This window comes from Aotus nancymaae, unplaced genomic scaffold (assembly GCF_030222135.1).
Source record: "Aotus nancymaae isolate 86718 unplaced genomic scaffold, 86718_ANA_hifiasm-v0.15.2.pri h1tg000083l, whole genome shotgun sequence".
NCBI lineage: Eukaryota > Metazoa > Chordata > Mammalia > Primates > Aotidae > Aotus > Aotus nancymaae.
Window position 1 is genome coordinate 2371024 of NW_026988498.1, and position 18752 is coordinate 2389775.

General features: G+C 46.2%; 2 protein-coding genes across 7 annotated transcripts in view; one reads left to right on the plus strand and one right to left on the minus strand.

Moving 5' to 3' along the window:
- The window catches only part of ANKRD16 (ankyrin repeat domain 16), a 29627-nt gene extending 21489 nt beyond the window's left edge, over positions 1 to 8138 (minus strand). For 2 of the 3 annotated variants that reach the window (XM_064369029.1, XM_064369030.1), the window contains exons 1-6: positions 7298 to 8138; positions 6107 to 6327; positions 4689 to 4731; positions 3231 to 3339; positions 2274 to 2435; positions 140 to 218 (exon numbers count right to left, since the gene is read on the minus strand). In XM_064369029.1, coding sequence (XP_064225099.1) covers positions 140 to 218; positions 2274 to 2435; positions 3231 to 3339; positions 4689 to 4731; positions 6107 to 6327; positions 7298 to 7758 — 1075 coding nt within the window. In that variant the 5' untranslated portion in view covers positions 7759 to 8138. The remainder of the gene's footprint in view (positions 1 to 139; positions 219 to 2273; positions 2436 to 3230; positions 3340 to 4688; positions 4732 to 6106; positions 6328 to 7297) is intronic. The other variant, XM_012443400.3, reaches the window with a different exon arrangement.
- Positions 8139 to 8486: 348 nt separating this feature from the next.
- The window catches only part of FBH1 (F-box DNA helicase 1), a 45669-nt gene continuing 35403 nt past the window's right edge, over positions 8487 to 18752 (plus strand). Inside the window, exon 1 of one of the 4 annotated variants that reach the window (XM_012443403.2) lies at positions 8487 to 8587. In XM_012443403.2, the coding sequence (XP_012298826.1) occupies position 8587 (1 nt within the window). In that variant the 5' untranslated portion in view covers positions 8487 to 8586. Of the gene's footprint in view, positions 8588 to 8890; positions 12275 to 13845; positions 17196 to 18752 lie in introns of those variants that run through there. The other 3 variants (XM_012443402.2, XM_064369031.1, XM_064369032.1) reach the window with 3 other exon arrangements.

Sequence of the window (18752 nt, forward strand, 5' to 3'; positions counted from 1 at the left end):
AGAGGGAAATTGTCTCAATAACAACAACAACAACAACAACAACAAAAGAAGAGTATTAAAACCAGTGTTTTAAATATAAAAGTGTATTGGTTATACTCAGTTTACTAATTTCCAAGGCATATATAAAGTTAAACGGTACCTGATCGATTTTTTTCATCTTTAGAGTTGATGTCAGCTCCCAAGGATAAAAGTGTCTGAATTGTACTTGTATGTCCTTCCTGAATTGAAACAAATTTATTATCACTGTGATGAGGATAAAAGAAAACCTTTTGCAAACCAAAAAGTATCTGAGATAGGTCTCAATGAATTGAGAGTTTATTCTGCCAAGATTAAGGATATACCTGGGAGACAGGTCTGTGTCTTTCTCCAAAAATGATTTTGAGGGCTTCAATATTGAAAAGGGAAAGGAGGGCTGGAGTGAAAAGGAGGAAGTTATGGTCACATTACTGAATTTACTGAATCCATGCTACAAGATAAAAGGAGGTGGGGGGAATAGGCAATAGTATATTAAATATCTGTCTCCATTCAGTAAATTGGCACTTTACAAAAGACAAGATGAATACAGAATAGCTACCTGTGGAAATATTTAACCCTTTATCTGTAGCTATCTGCTCAGGAACAAAAGGAAAGGCAGTTTTCTGCATGACTCAGCTTTCAGTTTAATTTTTTTTCTTTCGGCAGAGTGAGTTGGGGGTCCCAAGTTTTTATTTTCCTTTCACACTTTAAACACAGACTCTAACACATATTAGGTACTTTTTCTAAAACAGTCAACTGCCAGAAGTGAATTTTCATATACTTTTTTTTTTTTTTAAGAGACAGGGTCTCACTATGTTGTCCAGACTGATCATGAACACCTATGCTCAAGGGATCCTCCCACCTCAGTCTCCCAAAGTGTTGGGATTACAGGTGTGAACCACTGTGCCCGGCCAAATTTTCATATCTAAAGTAAGATATTGTATCATTCTCAATTCTAGTATAAATCATTAAATATTTTGGTGACATTTAATTATTACAATATAGATGATCAACTCTGTGGGCCAAATTACTGACTCAATGCAGTTACTTTCCATCACTGTGAGCAGTATATAAATCTTGTGATTTATACAGAACCCACAACTCTAAAATATTCCAAGCAAATATACACTTGTTAAAATCTTTAGGACAGAGATAAACTAGAAAAGATCATAACCTCTCATAAATGGGAATTCCTATTATAGCTAGCAGGATATTATTTAAACATTATATTTTATAAATATAAAATATTTATAAATCAGTTAAGTCTGCTACTATGTGATGAGACTACAATTAAGGTTCCAGGTTCACTCTTCCTATAAGAGGACCCTGTAGCCACAGAGCACTCAGCCTATCCATGTGCATCTACCCAGCTTCGGCACAAGCAGAACATCAGGCAGGAGAAAGTGGTTGATTAGAAAAACAAATAGGCCGGGCACGGTGGCTCACACCTATAATTCCAGCACTCTAAGAGGCGAAGGCGGGCGGATCACTAGATCAACAGTTGGAGACCAGCCTGGCCAACATGATGAAACCTCGTCTCTATTTAAAATACAAAAATTAGCTGGCTATGGTGGCATGCATCTGTAATCCCAGCTACTCGGAGGCTGAGGCAGGAGACTCGCTTGAACTTGGGAGGCGAAGGCTGCAGTGAGCCAAGGTGACACTGCACTCCAGCCTGGGCGACAGAGCAAGACTCCATCTTGGAAAAACCAAATAAAGGGGTAGAACCATAGATAATGTTAAAGATAACAGGTAAACCGTTCCTAACATTTAAAATAGCTACTTTTCCAGTGAAAATGTTTGCTCATCTTCATATTTTACACCCCAGAGAGCCTGGTAAATGCAATTCTCTTGCCCTGGTTGAAGAGTTCTTAACTTCTGAAATTCAGTATAAGAATAGAGAGCCAGGGAGGGGGTTGCCAAAAAAAAAAAAAAAAAAAAAGTAATAAAGAGCCAGGAATTTCATACAATGGGTATTTATGACTTCAAATAACATTTTTCCTGAAAACAAAAATGTGTGTGTGAGGGGGAGGCATTTTATAGAGTAAAAGGCTTTTTTAGAAGTTTTTGCCTAGAAACAAAATAAAGTCAGGTTTCTATTTAAAGAGATAAAGGTCTTCAGAATCCTGATCATTTCAGGAGAATATCATGGGCAATTCTTCCATAGAGACGAAAGAAACGATGCTACAGAGTTACCCAATCAATGGAGTAAGGCAAGCCTGGGGGAAGCTGGGATGCCATTATAAGAAGTAACAAACCTTAGCTGCATAATGAAGTGCTGTGAGGTGCGTTGATGTGGCTCTCACATCTACATCGATGCCAAGTTCAGAGACCAAGAATCGGATGGCTTCGTCCTGCCCTGTGACAGCTGCCCTGTGCAGAGCCTGGGCACCCAGGCTGTCTTCTGCTGAAAGACAAGCCTAGCCGGCAGAGGAGAGAAAGGGGCAAAGGTCAAAATTAAGAAACAGAGAAACTTAGATCTGGGCACCTGCTGGCACTTCAGCAAAACTGAGCTGTTTACACACAGTTCTCTGGGCGGAAGATATGCGACTTTTGTCTGATTCTCAAAGGACTCTTTTTTTTTTTTTTTTGAGACAGAGTCTCCCTCTGTCACCCAGGCTGGAATGCAGTGGCACGATCTTGGCTCACTGCAACCTCTGCCTCCCGGGTTCAAGCGAGTCTCTGCCTCAGCCTCAGGTGTGCGCCACCATGCCTAGCTAATTTTTACATTTTTAAAGATGGCTTTTACCATGTTGGCCAGGCTGGTCTCAAACTCCTGACCTCAGGTGACCCATCTGGTTTGGCTTCCCAAAGTGTTGGCATTACAACCACGCCTGGCTCTCAAAGGGCTTTCTAATTAAAAAGATGGTTACACTTCAATGTTCCAGGCTGTGGTGCCAAAAGCATTATGAGCAGAGACAGATTGTTGTTATTATTGCTATCAAACAGCTACCATTTACTGAATACTTCGCTAACTGCTTTATGTACATTATATTATTTAATTTATAAAACTTCCTGAAGAAACTAAATTTGTCTCCATTTTACAGATGGGAACATTGATGTTTAAAGAGGTCACCAGGTCCCAGAGAGGGAGTTTGTAGGGGCTGGAAATGGAATATGGGATCTGAATAACACGATGTGCTCTGCTTATCCTGTGACATAAAGTTTGTAGGAAGAAGCAAAAGAAAAGAATAAAAACAAAACCATTTTGATACCCCATGTTCATTGAGGAGCAGCCTAGCGATGTCGATGTGACCACACTGGATTGCATCCATCAAAGGGGTGACGCCACAGTTGTCTCTGCAGTCTGGTTCATATTGGCACCTGGAGCCAGAAACCCAAGTAAGAGCTAAGAAAATTTACCACCTTAAGCCCAGGGGACAGTTGATACCTGATTACCTGCAGGTGGACTGCATATGTGCAAACGACCTATGAGTGTGGAGCGCTCTCTCTCTCTTTTCCTCCATCTGTGTCTGAACTGAGGACTTAGGCCTTCAGGAGCGTGATGGTCTTCCCCAGCAGACCAGCTGCTCCTCTGACCTTCTCCATCCCATTTGACAGCACTTGTTGTCTTCAGCTTCCTGCGCCAGAGGCCCTGAAGTCACCCCTTGCCACTGCCTTTCCCTCATCCTTCAAAATCAAATGATTACCCCCATCCCTCAATTCCACAGCCAAAATATTTAAGACATCTGTGTCCTAGCCAGGCATAGTGGCTCACGTCTGTAATTCCAGTACTTTGGGAGGCTGAGGTGGATGATTCAACTGAGGTCAGGAGTTCAAGACCAGCCTGGCCAACATAGTAAAACCCCGTCTCTACCAAAAATATAAAAAATTAGCTGGGTGTAGTGGCGTGCGCCTGCAATCCCAGCTACTTGGGAGGCTGAGGCAGGAGAATGGCTTGAGCCCAGGAGGTGGAGGTTGCAGTGAGCTGAGATTGTGCCATTGCACTCCAGCCTAAGCAACAAGAGCGAAAGTCCATCTCAAAAAAAAAAGGAAAATCCTCAATGTGGCTGATAGTATTCATTCTCCCTCCCCTTCACCATTCAGGCCACAGTATATTCTAGACACCTTTCAGTTTCTTAAACGCACCACATTTTTTCCCAGTTCGGAGCATGCGTGGGTGCTGTTATTGTTGTCTGGAATGCTCCCTTGCTCGAACTTTCAGCTAATTTCTTTTTCTCCTTCAAGTCACAGCTTAAACATTAGCGCTGAGATTCTTTACTCTTAAGCCGAAGTGGGTCTTCCTGTTATTTGTTCTGTAGGGATCCTGCAAGTCCTTGTAATGCACACCAGACTTTTGGGACTCCTTCACGGTCTGTCTTTCCTGGCAGTCTGTGAGTGAGTTCCAGGAGGGTAGAAACTACACGTGTCTTGTTTCTGTTGTGGCCCCTGCACCTGGTACAGGGCTTACTTTATATTAAGCACTAAATGAATGTATAAATGCTTGTTGAAAAAAACAGAAAAATGGATGATTTTGCCATTGAAAATATTTTCCCCAGATATTTGTTAATTATTTTTGTTTCATATTCTTTATCTGCTTATGTCTTTTGTTCATTTTTCTTTTGAAAGCCTAGTTTCTTTCTTAAAAATCTATCTGAGCTCTTTATGTAGCCCTGATATTAACTCTGTCATAGTTAGCAAATATTTTCCCTCATTTGCTGTATTATTCTTACCTCTTAAGAAGCACCTTGACTGCCTCTAAATGGCCATGCATTGCTGGGAGGAGAAAGCTGAGAATTAGAGCTTTTTAGTGCACATATAAAATGCTTCCTGCCTCCTGCCTCTGTTCTCTGCCCCATTCTATTAGTAATAACTTACAAGAAGGAGTCATTAAATTGGGTATGCTGTTACTACCAGACAAAAATAAACATTTAACTGAAGTGGTGAACAATAATGTTTTCACTTTACATGTACACAGCCAACACCTGATTATCTTATCTTTATGCGTTTATATGCACTTTCATGGGAACCTTTCAATCCTAAACTTACACTTCTGTGTTGCGAATCCTCAAGGCTAGTCCATTTTTGCCCAGGAATTTCAAAACATTGTAACAGCAATCCATGACCAAATAGCCTGGAATTTAACTCCCCTACTAAAAGTAACTATACTCAAAGGTTATGACTATTTGTCTTCCACTATTTTGGGTGAATGATGGAGTACTGATTGCTTCTCCTGGGGAAAACTGGTCAAATAATTCATCAGCTAAAAAAAAGTTTTCTACTTATTTGCAAAGTTTTAGAAAGGATTCCTTGGTCACTAATTGCCAACTGTGGCTAGACTATAATCATTCTAGATTTTCTAGACTACAGGCTGGGCGTGGTGGCTCACACCCATAATCCCAGCACTTTGGGAGGCCAAGGCGGGTGGACCACTTGAGGTCAAGAGTTTGAAACCAGCCTGGTCAACATGGTGAAACCCCATCTCTACTAAAAATATAAAAATCAGCCGGGCATGGTGGCATGCTCCAGTAATCCCAGCTACTCAAGAGGCTGAGAAATGCCTGAATCACTTGAACCTGGGAGGTGGAGGTTGCAGTGAGGCGAGATTGCACCACTGCACTCCAGCCTGGGCAACAAAAGTGAAACTCATGTCTCAAAAAAAAAAAAAAAAAAGAAATTGATTATATTCCAAAAGGCCTCTAGGTGCTTTTTTTTTTGAGATGGAGTTTTACTCTTGTTGCCCCACGCTGGAGTGCAACAGGGCGATCTTGGCTCACTACAACCTCTACCTCCCAGGTTTAAGCCATTCTCCTGCTTCAGCCTCCTGAGTTCTTGAGTAGCTGGGAGTACAGGCAGCCACCACCAAGCTCGGCTAATGTTTTGCATTTTTAGCAGAGATGGGGCTTCACCATGATGGATAGGTCAGTCTTGAACTCCTGACCTCAGGTGATCCACCCGCCTCGGCCTTCCAAAGTGCTGGAATTACAAGTGTAAGCTACCTCGCCTGGCCCAACTAGATGCTCTTATTCTCTGCCTTCTGTTTTCCAAAATCTTCCTTTCCCCTGTGGGTGACCTGAAGATGAGGTTGGGCAATGCTGGGTGAAGCACCCACATCTGTGTACCTGCATGCCTGCAGAACTGTAGGCTGTACCTGCAGTGTGCAGAGGAGTTCTTCTGATTTTGCTCTCTGTCTTCCAGGCATCTGGGCAAACAGTGAGCAGGTACTGGAGGATCAGAGGGTCGCCTTCTCGACTGGCAATGTGGAAACTGTTCCAGCCATCTTTGTTCTTCAGGAGTGGATTGGCGCCATGTTCCACCAGGTCCTGGATCACCCCCAGGTTCTTCCTTGTGCAGGCCATCATCAGAGGAGTCCTAAGGCCAACCAGAAGAAGCTGTCAGATGGAAGCAGCTGAGACATGAGAAGCAAGAGGCCAGGTCGTCAAAACACATATATCCTTTGCAGATGGAAAACCTAGAGGATTCGGGGGTCCAGGAGGCAGGAAAACAGCTTTGACTGGCAACATCTGTGCCTTCTGTGAAGACACTGGGACAAATAATAAGGGGAAAATGATTGTTACGAATGTGTACCTAGAGGAGGGATACCTGGGAGACAAAGTTGCTTAGGAGCTAGTTCACAGGATAGCAGTGAACTGGGACAGAACTAAGAAAACCCACAGACAACCCTCAAAACATAACCAGGTCTATTCCCCTGCTCCAGTAGATAAGATGTACTTCCCTATTTTCCTGAAGAGGTTCACACCCTCTAAGGAACCTGACCTAGGGAGTACCAAAATCAGTGTCAATCTAACTAACGAAAGGCAATTGGCTTGTGTGATGGTGCAGTACAGTGTCTCTGTGGTGGTGGTGGTTATGCAAGGCTACACGTATGGGATACAACGGCACAGTGCTCTACACACACACGTGAGTGTATAACTGAGGAATTCTGAACAAGGATATTGATTGGAGCAATGTCAACTGAAACAATGCATTGGTGCAGAAGTAACTGAGCTAAATGTCCCCAGAACCTCGCATCCGGAAGCTATCTGTAGCGCACACAATTCCTTGGTGACATTCTCTTTAGTTATATTCTACACTACTCCGTGCTTTAGAAAGGGACGTGACTGCCCTGACCAGTTAACTCACAAGGGCAGAAGGAGGGACTCTGCAGGTCGTCTGCGTTTTAAAAGAAAGTTGGGGAGGCGGTCCGGGCCGCCAAGTAGGCCTGGGGTGAGAACTAGGAGCAAAGAACAGTTATGGTGTCCAACGGGACGGAGAAGCACAGGGAACTCGCTACGACTCTGCGGGGAGAGGGAGGCGGGGTGTCTTTCAGCCCTGCACCTACCAGTCGGCCTTCTTCAGGGAGTCGACAGCTGCCCCCCGGCCCAGCAGATAGCGCACGCAGGTCCGGTGGCCCATGGAGGCCGCCTCGTGCAGGGGCCGCTTGTAGTCTCGGTTGGCGGCCTCGATGTCCATGCCCCAGGCCTCGGTCAGATAGGCCAGCACGTCCCGACGCCCGTGGCGCGCGGCGCAGTGCAGGAGGGTATCCCCGGCCGGCCCCGGGCAGCCCGCCGCCGCCTGCGGCTCCTCCTGCAGGGCGCGTAACCGGCCCTCCTGCACCAGCCTAAAGAGGCGCCGCGGATCCCGCGGCTGGGCTATCGCCGCGGGTTGGGCCAGGTTGTGCGGGGCGGTGGCAGGCGGGACACCGGCGGCCGGGCAGGGAGAAGCCGAAGGCGAGGGGGGCCTTCCACCTCTTCCCGCGACCCGCCCCACACCGCCCCGCGTGTCCCGGTCCCGGCAGAGCATCCCCCTCACGCCTCCGGCCTGGTCTCCAGGCGGGCGGCCCCCTCACACTCCCGGCCTGCCCCGCGTGGGAGAAGCCGCGGTCCCGGGCTTGGGGCGGTTTTTCCTCAGAGACAGGGCGGTCAGGGGTGACCACGCATCAGGGGCGCGGAGGGACCCGGGGATCCGAGAGCGCTCGCGTCGGCCATCCTGAAGCTGCCGCGGCCCGCGTGTCATTCGGCGCTGAACATGTGAGAGAGTGGGGAAGCGCCGCTCCTCCGCGAATTCCCGAAGCGGAGGGTCTGGGAGGGCGCGCACGGCCTCGTCCCACGCCGGGCAGGGTGACTCCAGAAGCAGTCGGGCCCGAGCGCGTCCAGCCCCGCACTCTTCCGCAGGGACGCCCCAGCCTCCAGCTGCTCGGGGCGGTGTTCCAGCGCTCCGCCCCCGTCCCCGCCCCTTGACGGCCGCAGCTCCGCGGGGACCCGGGGAGCTCGAAGGAACTCTGGGAAAGTTTCCTCGCTCCTCCCCTGCCCGAGCGGAAGCGCAGATGGGGCGTGGCCCGGTACAGTGGCCTCGCCTCCACCGATTGCGCATTTCTACTGGCCATAGGGACCGTCCATCAGCACGCCCCCTCCGGGCTCGCGTCCCGATTGGCCGCAGGGGCCGTCTGTCTGACTCCGGCGGCGGGCGCTTCCCAGGGCTGCGGCGGGGCGGAGCTCGCGGAGGAAGTCGGCGGCCGTCTCGGGCTCTTGGTCCTGGCCAGAGGAGGAGCTCGCTGTTGGGGGACGCTGGGCTGGGCGGCCGGCGGCGCGAGCCCGGCGGTGGCGGCGGGGCCCGGGTCCGGAGCGCCACAGTGCGTGAGGCCGCAGACGTGGCAGGGAGCGTGGGAGAGGCTACACAATGTAGAAAACTTAACCTTCGGGGTCCTGCGCGGGGGGTCCGGGCCCGGGGTGGGGCTGTGGGGGTTCCGGGGGCGCGGGGCCGGGCTCGGGAGAACGCGGGCGTGGGGGCTCGGCCTCCCGGGCCGTGGGCAGGTGGAGGGCGCGGCGGGGGTGCGCGGGGGAGGCCAGGGCGCTTACTGAGCTTCGCCAGGAGCGGCCCCCGCGCTGCCCCCAAGGCCAGGAAGGTGCAGCGTGTGGTTCCTCGGGGCTGGAGGGGCACGCGCGGGGACGTGGCCTCGGCTGCTGGAAGGCCGGGCTTTCCCGTCTGCTCTGACGTTTTGACCTTGGGCAAGTCATTTTCCGCTGCTTTCTGTCCCTGTGTCATTGGTAGCCTCTCTGTCCCTCACCTGAGCATGGGAAGCCTAAGGCGATGTGGGAGGCCTGGCGCTGGTGGAGGGCACGGCCAGAGCTGGGCAGGCGGTGAGTGATGGAGGAGGTCAGTAGATGTTGGGTTCCTCACCGGACCTGATTAGGTGACAGTCACTTCACCTGTCCCTGTTTTCAGTCCCTTTAGCGGGTAGCATGGGAGTCGCTCCTGTTTGCCAGACCTAAAAACGAGTACCGTTTACATTTTTTATTGCACTTTTTGGTCTACAGACAACCCTGTAAGGCATCAGTCGGGTTTTACAGGTGGGGAAGCGGAGGCCTAACGAACTCAGTGACTTTCTTACAGAATTATAGGTAATAAAAGCCTTCTGGAAGGCAGGATGGTAGCGTGTGCCTCGTGGTAAAATAAGCAGAGATAAATGAAAAGACTTCTGAAATGGGCCCATGAAGATAAGTCCATTTTACTCATGAGCAGATTCAGTTTGGTTAAGGTAACAGTGTTGTGGATAGCCGTTGGAGACAGAACTAGTCAAGTATCAGCTTTTGCTGAGGTTATTGTGCTTTCGTGCCTTGTCACTCCAAAAAAAAAAAAAAAAAAAAGGCATAAAAGTTGTTTGAAATGCACAAAAGTGTAGGGTGTGCCAAGCAATGCTCCGACTGCTGCCGTTGAAGTTAGTGCAGATTGGAAGTTGAGGCATCTGGTAGCTTCGTACTTGTTGCTTTTACCCCGTCCCCCTTCCAGTTTCAGATGACTCTATCTTCTCTTGCATTATGTCTCTAGTTTCCCTGTTTTTAAAACATAATTGCCACACATGGATTCACAGGAGGTTGGAATATATATATTTTTTGAGACTGAGTCTCGCTCGGTCGTCCAGGCTGGAGTGCAGTGGCATGATCTCGGCTTACTGCAACCTCCGCCTACTGGGTTCAAGCGATTCTCCTGCCTCAGCCTCCCAAGTAGTTGGGATTACAGGCGTGTGCTACCATGCTCGGCTGATTTTTTGTGTTTTTATTAGAGATGGGGTTTCACCATGTTGGCCAGGCTGGTCTTTAAACTCCTGGCCTCAAGTGATCCACTCACCTTGGCCTCCCAAATGCTGGGATTACAGGCATGAGCCGCCGTGCCTAGCTAGGTTGGAATATTTGAACCCAGGATAATTGGTTACTTCATTGGTGTTCCACATTCAATTCTGCCTCTTCTGCCTTCTCTGTGAACTTATTTTGGTCTGTATCCCCCTTTGAACAACTAAATGATACTGTATGTGAATCTGTCCCACGGCCCCTGTGATTTTTCTGGGGCTAAAACTCGGTCTAGAGGGGCGGAATCTGCACAGTAAGCTAATGGATGGGGCTGTTTCCTGGGTCTCGCTGTTTTCCGGTTGGGCTGCTCATTTCTTTTGTGCAGGCGTTTGGAGTTTGTGATCTGGCCTTTACTGTCACTTCACATGTAGTTGTCATTGCTGCCGAGTTGCTCCCTGGCTGTCTTTCCTTTCTCTCTTGTTGTTTTTCATGGGTGTGCAGCATTCCAGCCGTGCCCATAGGTATACTCATCATATGACATGTTTTGTCATTTGTGAGTTTGTGTAGATGCCACTATTGGTATTAGATTTAGAATTCTAATTTTGGGTTTGTTGCCATCATCTTTTCTCTGCTTAGCCCTTTCCTCTGTCCCTCCTAGGCTGATTTTATTTGGAAACTGAATTTGGATTCCATCTTTGCCTTTCTGGCTGTGAAATTACCTACTTTTAGAAAGCATCTCAAATCTTATATCTGCAACTGTCATTCACATGCCTTTTAAAGACCAGTCTCTTATTTCAGAGGACCTCCTGGAGCTTAAACATGGTGTTCCACAGATAACTTAAAACAAAACATTATTTTTAAAACTAGGACTTTAGGCCTCCCTCTCACTCTGGGGAAAAAGTGACTTAAACAAAAACACTGTCTCTTGTTCCTTAACATGGTTTTAATGACATTAACATCTCTTTTAACATTCTACTAGAAATGTCAGTTATCCTGTTGCTCTTTCTCTTTTATCTTTCTCATTCAGTCTTGTCAAAGAAAGCCATGTTCTTATTCACTTATCCTCTCTGCCCAATGTCTGCTACTCTCAGACCTTTGCCAACTCTCACATAGGTTGGTATGGTGGCTTTCTGACTTGTTTTCCTGACAATCTCCATGTCTCTCCACCTTCTATCCTCTCTCCTGAGTCACTGCCCTAAAGTGTAAATTGGATTGTGTAATGACTCTGCTTTAAAAATTGGATGAGGCTGGGTGTGTTGGCTCACGCCTGTCTTGCTGCCACTTGGGGAGACTGAAGTGGGTACATTGCTTGAGCTCAGGAGTTCGAGACTAGCCTGGGCAACACAGTGAAACCCTGTCTCTACTAAAATAAAAAAAATTAGCTGGGGATGGCGGTGTGCACCTGTAGTCCCAGGTACTCAGGAGGCTGAGGCAGGAGAATTGCTTGAACCCTGGAGGCGAAGGTTACAGTGAGCTGAGATTGTGCTATTGCACTCCAGCCTGGACTAGAGACAGTGAGACTCTGTCTCAAAAAAAAAAAAAAGAAAAATTGAATGATACCTACCTGATAAAGTCCAATTTCTTTTATTGAAGCCCAATTTAGCATTATGTTTAAGGACCTTTGTAGTCTGTGGCTCCAAATTCCTTTTCCAGCTTTGTCTCCTGTCATTCCTCATCAGGGAGCCTCGTGTGCTGATGAAACCCAGCTTTCCTGCCACACCAGTGCATTGTTCATGCCTCTGTGTTTTTGCACACATTGTTTCCTTCTGCCTTACTGAATCCCATGAGTCTTTCTAGCTCAACTCTTCCTAAAGCCTTTATCAACATACCTAACTCTATTTACATTTCTTTACTATCATAACACTTCATGCATGCATTATGTCATTTTTATATTGCTTTATGTTTAGTAACTTGTGTTTGTTTTGGTAGCCGCCTTATGGGCAGGCTAATTCACTTTTGTATCACTAATGTCTAAAATAGCATTTAATACCAAGGATACCACAAGACAAAGCCCTCGTAGAGTTTATAATGAATCTGGGACATAGCAGATACATAAAAGTAGTTTTATGTGGAATGAATTGACTGTAGAAAAAGTCTTTCAAATATATAAAATTATATTCTAGACCATAAATACTGATCCTTCTCTTGTTTTTTCAAACATTCCTTCCTTTCCTTACGAGAAACATAGAACGGAAAGACCGGCGGTCCTTGCTGGCTGTCATACATGAGTGCTGTCTCCAAGGGAGTCACAGGTATCTCGGATGTGAGAGGATCCGGGGAAGATTGAGCTTACTGCCTGGGACCTTTTGGATTTCTGGAGAAGCAGGCTGTGGTAGCCTGACTCTGCGTCAGTGAATGCCCGGGGAAGGAGCTGGAGCTGTATTTTGCTTGCTTTCTGCATTCGTTTCTTTCAGAGCTAATAGGGACACAATATTTTGAATTTTTTCCATTTTGAGCATTTAGTGGTATTTTCTTTATAGTTATGTTTTCTAAATACTTTTCAATTTCTTCAGTTCTGACATTTCACAATGATTTAAAAAAATGTAATATTGGAAGTTAAACTTGAGGCTTTCAGAAGCTGCTTTTAAGCTTTCTAGATACAGAGAGAAGAATGTCAGTAGGAAGTACACTGGACTGGGGAATCAGAAGACCCGGGTACTTGTGTTGGCGCCGTCACTCACAAGCTATGAGGTGACTTCAGGCGAGTCTTCTCTGCGCCCCAGTTTAAGCATGGCACAATTGTAGGATTGCTCTGAGGGTCAAATGAGAATAGAGGAAAGAACTGCAAAAGCTGTAAAGCACTCAGGAGCTGTAGAATAGTTCAGAGCTTCAAAGCCAAGGAGGACAGCCTACACATGAGAAGGGAGGGCTGTAGCTGTGCATGTGCTCCTTTAATCAGCAATTATTTATGAAGCAATATATGTTGCATGCTGGGCTAAGTTCCTCTCTATTCCTCCCCACTAGACCAGACAGCTTTTAATCTGGGATGGAAGACATTAAATATAGACTTATACAAATAATTGTTATTAATATAATATGTAATACAATAAAATTATATTAAAACAATAATTTGTGTAAGACACATACTGAATGCACACTTACACAAAGAATTGTTACAAGTATTTCGGCTGTAGGGGGTGGTTTCATTCCTGCGAAGTGCTTCCTGGCTTGAGTGATTACTTTTATGGTGCTGGAGTTGAGAGATAACACAGTTAATGATTGAAATTGGACTAGTCCCTTTTCACAGGCTGCCACTGGACCTGTCAAGTGCCTGAGTCATTGTGATAATGGGCTACATTGCAGGGCCCTTGGGCCATCTCCATAGGGGATGCCAGAGGACGAATGCCCACTTGCTGGTCTTCACAGAGAGTAAGAGGCATGTGGGAAACTGACCAGGAAACTGACCTAATTAGCTGACTCCGAAACTTGTCCAGATTAGCAAAACTGCACTCTGTAGATCTTTGTTAGACTTGGGTATGGTATTATAGTAGTTTCTCCAGTCAGGTACTTTGTGACTAGAGACAATTTGATTTTTTTTTAAAGAGCAATTATTTAATAATTTTTCCTTCCGGGAATCCTAGGTACTTATTGTCTTCATCTTATCCATTTAGGTCTGTAACCTCTAAGTTTTAACATACTTTTTGGTGTGAGTTCTGATTAATAAAGGTAGGGGAAGAAAGGAAATTATTTGGTATCAATTTCTGATGATCCTGAATGGCTAGGGTAAGCTTTGCTGTAGTAACAGATAGATCCAGACATGTCATGACCTCACAATAGAAGTTTATTTTTCAATCCCATAGCGATGTAAGGAGGCTGCAGGTAGTTGGCGTTTGAGTGCGTAAGTGTGGGGAGGGCTCTCTTTAAAGCAGTAGTGCGAGGATTGAGGCTGCTGGAACCTCTTCTATTTTGAACACCCATCTTCTAAGGATGTCCTGGGAATCAGCTTCCCAGTTAGGGGGAAGAGAAGAGTGGAGGGCAGGCCTGGAAGAGGCACGCGCTGCTGCTGTTCCCTTTCCGTTGGCTGGCACCCAGAGGTACGGCGACATCCACCTGCATGCGGGACTGGGAAGTAGAGCCTGGCTGTGTGCTCAGGGAGAAGAGCAGCAACATTCTTTGCAGCGAAACCTGAAACACTCAGTTTCACTTTCTGTGACTTGTTTTGTAAGTTGCTTTTCAATAAAGGAGATTAAACAAAAGCCAGGCAAATGAAAGCACAGCGGAGGAGTAGCAGACACGTAGTTCTCACTGCGGAGTGCTAGAGTATCTGTTATTTCCACCTTGTGCACTTTGACGGATGAGGTGATAGTCATGGTTCCTTCCTTTTAGGGCCCAGTAGTAGAGTTTTTGTAAGGACTCATTCAGGGGAGACTGATAAGGGTCTCATCTCCGTCAGGGGACCTCACTAGGGCGAGGTGTGGGTCAGAGTTGGCTGGGAGGGGATAGACTGTCATCAGGGTGAAGAGATTTGAGGGGTGGTGGAGGGCCATACTCCAGATCATGACCACTTTGAAGTCAGCAAAGGCCAGGAACCATTGGGCTAGGGCTAAAAGCTGAGGGTTAGCAAAGAAGTGGGTCCTAGAATGGGGACCCCTGAAGTGGAGGACCGAGAAGTCACACTGTTAGAAAGCTGTCACAGAAAAGGCAGTGTGGGAATGAGCTTACTTAGGTCTGGGGAACATTCCGTTTGACATAATGGTTTGGGTACATTCTGGTTTTTCTGTCCTGACACCTGAGGGCTCTAACACATTTCTGTTGGTCATTGTGGAAGAGAGTCTCCAAAGGTGGGGCACACATGCCCAATTTGGTGTGTAGGGAGACCAATTTCAACCACTTTGGGAGCCTTGTAGAGTTTGCAAAGCCCTGTAAGTGATTCTGATCTCTGCACCCACAAGAACCCCTAGTTTAGACACAGCTTGCCTTCATCTGTGTGTGTTCACCATGACACACTCTAACTTCATTCCTGAAGAATCACAAGCAGTTTCTAACAATAAATGCCCTTTACGGGAGGTGTAAAGTGCACTTCCTATGTAAGGAGGGAGGCATTACCATGAGGTTTGGGTGACTCAGGAAGGAGGATTTTTATGGAAGAGGTAGCATTTGAGCATCTTTATTTTGATAAAAGTTATTTTTGAATTGCTTTTTAAAAAGGTATTAAGAATAGAAGGGTGATTAGAATTCTAGTGTAGTGTCTTGGTTTTATTTATAACCATTTAGCAAGAATATTAATGCTATTAAAATAAAACTGATGGGCCTTTTAGGAGACACTTGGATTGGTGTGGTAGTCACATAATTCTGACGCTTCTGTTGCTAGGTATTGACGAAGATTTAGAGATAGGTGTTGTCATCCTCAATGTGGGTGGCTCGAGTACTTATATATTGTCTCATTCTCTGAATTCAGCATGGCAGGTTATTATAATGCTCATTTTCATAAGTTAAGGCTTTGGTGATGAATATACCTGCCAAGTGGAGATCTTCTGCTGCACCCCACAGCCTCAGAGGGGCTTTAGGGGAATGTAAAGTGTAATGGGTGTAACTGCGGAGGAGGTGGACACAGGGGTCCTGGCTCCCAGTTCAGGGCAGCACAGCACCTGTCTCTGAGACCAGAGATAGTTTAGTTTTCCTGACCCTCAGCTGATGTCAGAAAACTTATTTTTGAGAAATATATCCAGTAAATCCAAGGGGTGGGGGATTCAATAAAAGTGCCAATAAAAATCCAATGAAAGTACCAACTCTACCCCTTAGTTACCTAAGATATGGGTAACTCATCTTACCTATATCTTACCTAAGATCTCATCTTACCTATATAGAGGCCAGATTGCCAGTCTCGGGCCCCTCCCCCAGTGCTGAACCTCAGCTCCTTCCAGGGTGGCTTCATGCCAGAACACACTGGAATATACTGGAATTCCCTGGAAGCAGAACACGGTGTTCCAACACTCCCATTAGCTCTTTCTGTTACTCCTGTTTCTTTGTTAGACTTCTGCAAACACTTAATCTTCTCAACAAGCATTTTAGATTCAGATGTATTTTATGAGATAAATACATAAATAATAATCTCTCCTGTTCATAATTACCTTTTCCAAAGTAGTTCCTTTTGGGACTGAACATTTTTGATGTTCTCTCGTCAGTCTGTTGTGAGGTACCAGGGAGGTCTCCCTGTGGGAGCAGTTCTACAGTACATTCCTAGGGGTCAAGCGTAGGTTCCTGCACCTCCCAACCGAACTCTCCTTCCTGCTTCTCCGCCTCCTGGATGCACTCAGTATTCATAGAACAGTCAATGGACTGCTGCCTCAGTTCATTCGGGCTGGTATAACAAAATACCATAACTGGGCTGCTTATAAGCAGAAGTCTCTCACAGATCTGGAGGCTGGAAGTCCGAGATCGAGGTGCCAGCAGATTTGGTGTCTGGTGAGGGCCGCTTCCTGGTTCATAGACAGCACCTTCTCTTTTCATCCTCACATGGTGGCAGAAGTAAGGGAGTTCTATGGAACCTCTCTTGTAAGGGCACTAATCCCATTTGTGGGGACTCTCCCCGCATGACCTTATCAATTCTCAGAGCCTCACCTTTTTTTTTTTTTTGAGACAGAATCTGGCTCTGTTGCCCAGGCTGGAGTGCAGTGGCACAATCTTGGCTCACTGCAACCTCCACCTTCTGGGTTCAAGTGATTCTCGGGCCTCAACCACCTGAGTAGCTGGGGTTACAGATGCCTGCCCACCATGCCTGGCTAAGTTTTGTATTTTTAGTAGAGATGGGGTTTCACCATGTTGGCCAGGCTAGTCTTGAACTCCAGACCTCAAGTGATCTACCTGTCTTGGACTCTCAATGTGCTGAGATTACAGGCATGAGCCATCATGCCTGGTCCAGAGCCCTACCTTTTCATCACCTTGTGGGGTGAGGATTTCAGTGCATGAATTTTTAGGGACATGAACATTCAGTCCATGGCACAGACCGTGTGTCTGGCTCACACTATCTACATACAGAGGATACAGCAGTGAGTGAGGTGGGCTAGCTCCTCGCCTTGGAGCTTGCTTATTGTCTTTTCGACTCTCAGGCATGTGATTGAGACATCTTCATCTAGTTGATGGTCATGATCAGTGCACCGTTGTCACAATTAAGTGACTGCAGAAGGCCTTACATACTTCACAAAAAAACATTCCAAGGTTCATCCTGCATGTGTAAGTACCTTTTCTGTATGGATTTGCCAGCCTTGGTTTGTAGCTGTTTCCAAAAGCCAAATTTAGAAGGCCGTCGTAGATTTGGGTGGGCATCAGACCCTTCAGCTGAGCCTAATTTTCTCATTGGTTTTGTGCCTTTTCGTTGACTTTCAGAAGCCTTCTGGGACCTGGCACACCCATTCAGCTAAGCAGGCCTGCAGCTGGCCTGAAGTCCTGGGTTTCAGATTTGAGTGGTTTGATGTTGGACTTGCTCCTTCTTGGTTTTTTGTTTTGTTTTGTTTTCTTCGTGATTTAATCCATGAAAGCTTTTCCTCTCCAGGCCAGTTTGACAGTAGATGTTCACCTCCTACTTAAGTGAGATATTCACTGTTGGTAACTTTCTTCAGTGAGTGTCTCCAGTTACTTATTTTTTTCCTTTTTTCCTTACCCTTCAGCAGGACACATTGTGTCTCCAGTTCTAATTGTAGATATTGTACTGACCAGCTCTGAAGCAATTGGGACTGTTTGAGGAGAGAGAAAAGCAGGCATGAGTCCACTCTCTTGGCAGCTGCTCCTGCCATTGAGCTATGTGTGGAGCACCTTACCCAGGATTTTCTGGTGTTCTGGAAGCTATGTTGCAGCTCTACCATGTCTCTTTTGCCAATATGCCCAGAGGTCCCCATTCAGGCAAAATAGTCCTTGGGCTATATTTGAAATACGAAGGGTTTTAAATAGGAAATAAAATTTCATGTCTTATTTTTTAGAAAGAGAACAAGACTTTATGTTTTCTTTCCCATATAGAAAACTTCAAATTTGGTTTTTTAATGTAGAAGAACGTCACAATCATACTTGTTTCTTTGTGAATAAGTTGATTTGTTGTTTTAGTCTAGAGAAACTGGTCAGCAACATTACAGACCCAGCACAAACCAGCACAAAAGCATCAAAGTGGAGTGGGTATTTGGTTTTCTGCTCATAATAAGCGAGACATGTTACTGCTTTAGGCTTTAGGTTAGAAAGGTATTCAGGAATGAACAAAGACAGCTTGGAGTTAAAAAAAAAAAAAAGGTATATTTCCAGTAATACAGAATTGGCTATAATTGGGCTGCTAATACGCTTCCTGTTTTGCCATTAGGTGGCATCTTTATAATTTGAAAGATGTTTCAGTGTCTCATGCAAGCTACTCAGATAATCCTTGTTAAATAGAGGTAACAGGTAAGTTTGTTTGCATGGAGTTTTATAGTTTGACAGACATTTTTGGGCATATTTTCTCATCTGTTCCTGATGACATCTATCAGACTTAGACGAGATCAGGCGCATTAAGGGTGATATGGCCGTAGACCTATTAGATTTAGAGACCTGAGGTGACCTGAAGCCATAGAGTTACCAGGTGGCCAGCTGAGGGCTCCAGCCCAGCTCTCCCGTCAGGCCCTCTGCCCACTCACTGCGCTGTACCATGCTGCTTTCACGAGAGTGAGTGTATCTGAGTGCTAGGGCTTGGCACTCATGGGGTTGCACCCTGCTTCTGAGTTCAGGTAGTTAGAAGATATGCTGTGTCCTTTCAAAGGGGCTCATAGAATG